Here is a 5,037-nt window from a genome sequence, read left to right as displayed (position 1 = left end):
GCGCCCGTCAACCAACACAAAATTGTTACGTGTTCAATTGTGATGCGAACAACTTTTAGTTTTATGTTGCGCAATTACGAGTTTTAAAGTCAAATGTTGCATTATAACCAATATTGTGACGCAGAGAATTAACGTAAGATATTGCGCAATGCTGCACCTGTCAGTTGAATAATGTGACGTCATACGCGGTATTGTGATGTGGTCCATTAGCGTACGGCCAACGGGTGACCGTCTGTCTGTATAATCAACGTATTGGCATTTATATGATGATATTTACATGTCATATTGTCAAGTTTTTAAACACTTACCCGCAATCAACTGCCAGACTTATGTCATACCTTTTCTATTGAATGCCGCACACGTTATATGCGTGGTTTTACTTGTTCTACATATACCTACTTTCAGCTAACATAGTGTAATGTCGCAACCCCTACGTTTTTATAAAATCGACGCCACTGCTGGGTGCTAAAGTGACAAGCCATGAGTGTGACTGGTAATTAATATTAGTTTGGTAACCCAATAAGAATTTGCCGAAGTTCTAAAAGCTCGGGCTCGCTCTTGATGGGGAAAAGTACACGGGAATTCTTCCTGTTCATTCCAAAAACGTTGCTCATCCACACAGAAAAACTAGTCACCCATAATTTGCCCGTGTTGAGCATTGCTACTCTTCGTTACTTTTTAAAGAGTAAATTCTTAACTGATAAAAAACAAATAAAGAAAAAAACCATGTTGACTAGTCGCGTTATCTTTTTGTTGCTTAAGTTGCTTTTTAATATTTTTTCGCATCCCTATAACTTAACATAACAATGATTTTCATACAGATGAACCACATTTATTTGTGCTGTATTAAATGTTTGCAATCACATGATTTCATCTGCCTACAAATTTAAAATTCAAACCTAATTTATTGATAATGTTTGCATTTAAGGGTATGCATGGCAGATAAAAAATAAAAGGTCATGTCTTTTTTATTTGCCCAATATAAAAGATTATACACATTTTACTTTATTGTATGTTTAGATATTCCGGCACTTGCCTGCCCTGTTACTGTTAGTTGCCATGGTTTACAAAACTGCATTAACGAAGTGTGCCAGTGCAATGGTATTTTCAAGGAGGGTTCCAAAGACTGTGACAAATCTTCAGGTAATTTTTATTTTGTGTTACGTTTTGAACAGAGACACATTTGTTAAGTTTAAAATTTAATGTTAAAATTACTATTAAATTCTGAAATGGACAAATGTCAGAAGATCTCATTGTTGTATTATGTTTTAGATAAAATTTTGATTGTAAATACAAGAAAATTTTATAATTAATATGTTGATGAATTCAGGCATAACAGCAACACATGAGGAAATGTTTGAGGGTAAGACTTATCTTTTCTTTAAAGAACGTGTAAGGCATACAGAGGCTTCAAATTTTTGCAAAGGTAATTTTTTAAATAAAAATATTCAAGCATGTATTTAATGAAAATGGTATTTAGACACATATGGCCACTTAGCTATGCCAAAAACAAAGGCTAGAAACGATTTTATCTACACAAAAGCACGAATGCACCTCTTGGCTTTTGGCTCTACAGTATGGATTGGATTACTTCGAACCAACCCACAAAGCGTTTATGAGAAAGCAGAATGGGCATTTTCAGATTATGAATCTGTTAACTTGCCACCAGATTTTGGAGGTAAGGGACAATTCCTTCTGTGTTTGTTTTAACACCAATTCTGACTTAACAACAACATTCAGAACTTAATTTGTCCAGCCTAATTTTGTCAGATAACTTTATACTGGGTGATTGCCACACTTCATGTGTGAATATGTGTTTTACTTCCTCGCTGTGTTGTGTAACATCTTGTAGGTCCAAAACGTGATGTCGTAATTAAATTTTTCATCCACCACACTGATTTTCTTAATTTGTTGGATATAAGAGAGCAGCGCATTGACTATATCAATGAGTGGTGCAGCCATAAAATATAACAGTTTCAAATATATTTACAAGGGGCTGCCAAGGTAAATTTTTGTTACGAAATAACACAGGTTTACTGGTGGAAAAGGAGGAGGAGAGATTGTAACACTCTATGGTTTAGCCAGTACATTTTTAGTTTTTGTGAAAAAAAACATTTTGTAAAAAAAACTAAAACTAAACTAAATAATTTTAATGTTTTTAAAAATAAGGGTGATTATTTTAACGGCCTTATTAAATAGCTACTTATAAAGACATTAACTTTGACTTGGTTGTTAAAAAACTTACAAATGAAAGCAAGCTCTCAGGCAGTCGAATGCACGAGCCGGTGCGTTCGCATCAACGATTTCTCTAATTTTATATCGCCTCTTTACACAATGGGCTTGTGAAGCCTAAACATACGAATTTGTCAATTCGCCGGCTTATTTAACATTCAATATAAACGTTATTTCCCTACTTGTCCCTTTGGACAAGTGCCTAACAAAATTCACTTGTCCCGTCGACTGTTTTGGTTGCCTGGGACAAGCAGACGAGCGTTAATGTCGAGCCCTGGTCATCTTTTAAATCATTCGGTAGCCTAAATGCCACACCCTTGTACTTTTTGCCATTCACTTCATAAAATTAGTGCCTTGTACCCACTGTTTTGTGTAAAATAAATGTAATTCACTTGTTAAAAAGGTGATAATAAACTACCTAAACTAGGTTGATTATTTGCTTTTTCACGTTTTTGATCAAGCAGTTGTAAAGAATTCTTATGTTCATATTAAATACATCATAAGCGTGTGAACGGTACAGTTCTCTCTTATGATTTGGTGGTTGGTATGAGACCGCTGTACAGCTTGAAGCAGGATCCACACATGTAGAATATATTATAGTTTTGACTGGAATATAGATTTGTGGTCCTGTAGCACTTTATTTCTATTAATTTGTAGCACTAGTTTATTTTGTATTTTCTTGGTTTAATAAATATTCTGTCATGGAAATCTTTTTAAAATAACACATTATTTTTAAAACAAAACATGCTTGTGGTGTTTATTAAAACTATGCTGCTCCACTTTCTATTGATTAAACGTGTACGGGTAACATACAGTATATTAAATTGTAAACCTGATAGTTTGGTATTCCGGCAGGTAAATACTGTGTATAACGGCATTTGAAAAATTCAAAAGATGGGTGGCACCTTTACATTTCTGGGAGTCGGCAGCAGTGTGTTTATTTTTTTGAGATTCGTTCTTTTAATGTTTTGTATGGGAGCCTTGTGCAATGTGAAAAAGCATTTTTATTACTTTAGATTGCAGCCCTGGAGACTCGCCCGTCTCGAATAACAGTCGGTATCGTATAACACGAGCGCCCAATGGTTCGTATCAGATTAGATTGATTTTTAATAAAGAAACATAAATTCCCAAACTTTTTTTATATTGAAATAATACAAAGTGCTGCATTACGTCTTCTCTTTCACCGCAACCCACGTGTTCTAAATGATTTTAATTAGCGACGCCTTTCGTCCAAAAAGGAACGTATTCTCGTACGCCTTTCTCCTTAATGACATCATAAGCTCGTGCCGAGCTTTTGGTTGAATCTCGGCGAACCTGAGCTTTTACAACTTCAACACATTCCTATTGTTAACACCAAATTCACAAAACATTACTCACATCATCTGCTTCATAGCCCAGGTCGAAGTATTTATTGCAAACGTATCAATCCTTTACTTTTACTTGATCGCTTACGTAAAAAGGCAAATATCCAACCTGTTTTTTATTATGACGCAAATAATCAGCGTGTGAATTGTTATTATGTCGTAATCAATTGCCAAGTCAAACAATCGCTATTATGATGCAATGAATCCACGTGTAAATCCTTCCTTACCATTTCGTAATAAACATGCCGCTTGGCTGAGGAAAACATCCTAAATATACAGCAGTTCTACTACTGGAACATATCTAGGCTATTTATTACCGCAAATTACATTTATTTTACACTCAGCTGTGAGAAAGGTCGTGTTACCGATTCCCGCCGAAAAAAAACGTTAATGACGTCATATAGTCAACGCGCAGGTGCGTTAGGAAATCGGTGCGCCTGACTTCATTTGCTATATACGACTACTATATGTATTATATTACCTCACTTTTAGCTTTTATCGCCCGTAATTTTTGCAATTTCGCGTCTGCAATATGAAAATATTTTGTTAAAAAAATATTTTTTTTTGCGTTTTTTCTACATTGTCGGCAATAAACTGCCGACGGTTTGTCCAAATGCGTCGGCAAAACTATCGGCAATTGCCAATTGCCGACGTGAGTCTCCAGGGCTGTGATTGCCTTCATTAGTTTAAAGTTATTCTTTAGGAATTCTTAAGTGGACATTGTATTTTTTTTATCTCGTAGACATGACTGTAGGCGGAGAACTTCCATTGTATACGTATAACTTTACCACTCTAACGGAGCGTTGGCATTTTTTCTATTTTAACACTGAGCCTTGGTACAACCGCCAGGAAGCCATAGATCATTGTACTCTCACAGGTTCACACTTACCCTATTTACTGGATAAAAGTGAGCATGATAGACTTATTGCGTTGTTAAAGGTAAGTTAAGTTTAGTTTTATTATGAACTTACAGCTTGAATGTGAGACTTTATTGTTTATTCGATATTAAATGTATGTTATTTGTTTACATTTGTTTCAAAAGCTGCCAATCAAAGAATATGAAAGTACTGTAGACTGTGGTCAGTACTCAGTTGCATTATATTAAAAAGGAAACGTAAACAGTTGTTTCTATGCTAACTGTTAATACCTAATAAAAATTTGTTTATTCAAGTAGTGCATGGTAGTGATTGGAACATGATTGAATTTTTTTTAAAATAAAAAAAAACTCTTCTTTGATTGAGTGTTTACTCCAAAAATACAACCTCTTATCTTGATGTTGAATATATATGGAGCTTTGTGACACTGAACCCTCTGTAATATAATATGTTATCTAGGGATGCACATTACAGAATTTCGAATCCGAGAGATTCGAATCCTTTTGTATTCGAATCTAATTACGGGATTCGGTATTCTGTTTAATGACGTCATCACACGTAATCTC

At 34.9% G+C, this 5,037-nt stretch overlaps 2 protein-coding genes across 3 annotated transcripts in view; both read left to right on the top strand.

The window, feature by feature from the left end:
* LOC100175212 overlaps positions 1–5,037 on the top strand; it is a gene marked incomplete at its 3' end in the record, with an annotated part of 276,802 nt that overhangs the window by 149,902 nt on the left and 121,863 nt on the right. The gene's annotated exons all lie outside the window — the stretch shown is intronic.
* LOC100179877 overlaps positions 1–5,037 on the top strand; it is a 14,529-nt gene that overhangs the window by 3,507 nt on the left and 5,985 nt on the right. For both annotated transcript variants that reach the window (XM_026837994.1, XM_026837995.1), the window contains exons 7-10: positions 1,021–1,143; positions 1,331–1,426; positions 1,481–1,678; positions 4,339–4,535. In XM_026837994.1, the coding sequence (XP_026693795.1) occupies positions 1,021–1,143; positions 1,331–1,426; positions 1,481–1,678; positions 4,339–4,535 (614 nt within the window). The remainder of the gene's footprint in view (positions 1–1,020; positions 1,144–1,330; positions 1,427–1,480; positions 1,679–4,338; positions 4,536–5,037) is intronic.

This window comes from Ciona intestinalis, unplaced genomic scaffold (genome assembly GCF_000224145.3).
Source record: "Ciona intestinalis unplaced genomic scaffold, KH HT000047.2, whole genome shotgun sequence".
Lineage (NCBI taxonomy): Eukaryota > Metazoa > Chordata > Ascidiacea > Phlebobranchia > Cionidae > Ciona > Ciona intestinalis.
Note: the sequence above shows the minus strand (reverse complement) of the source record. Positions and strands in the feature narration are given on the sequence as shown.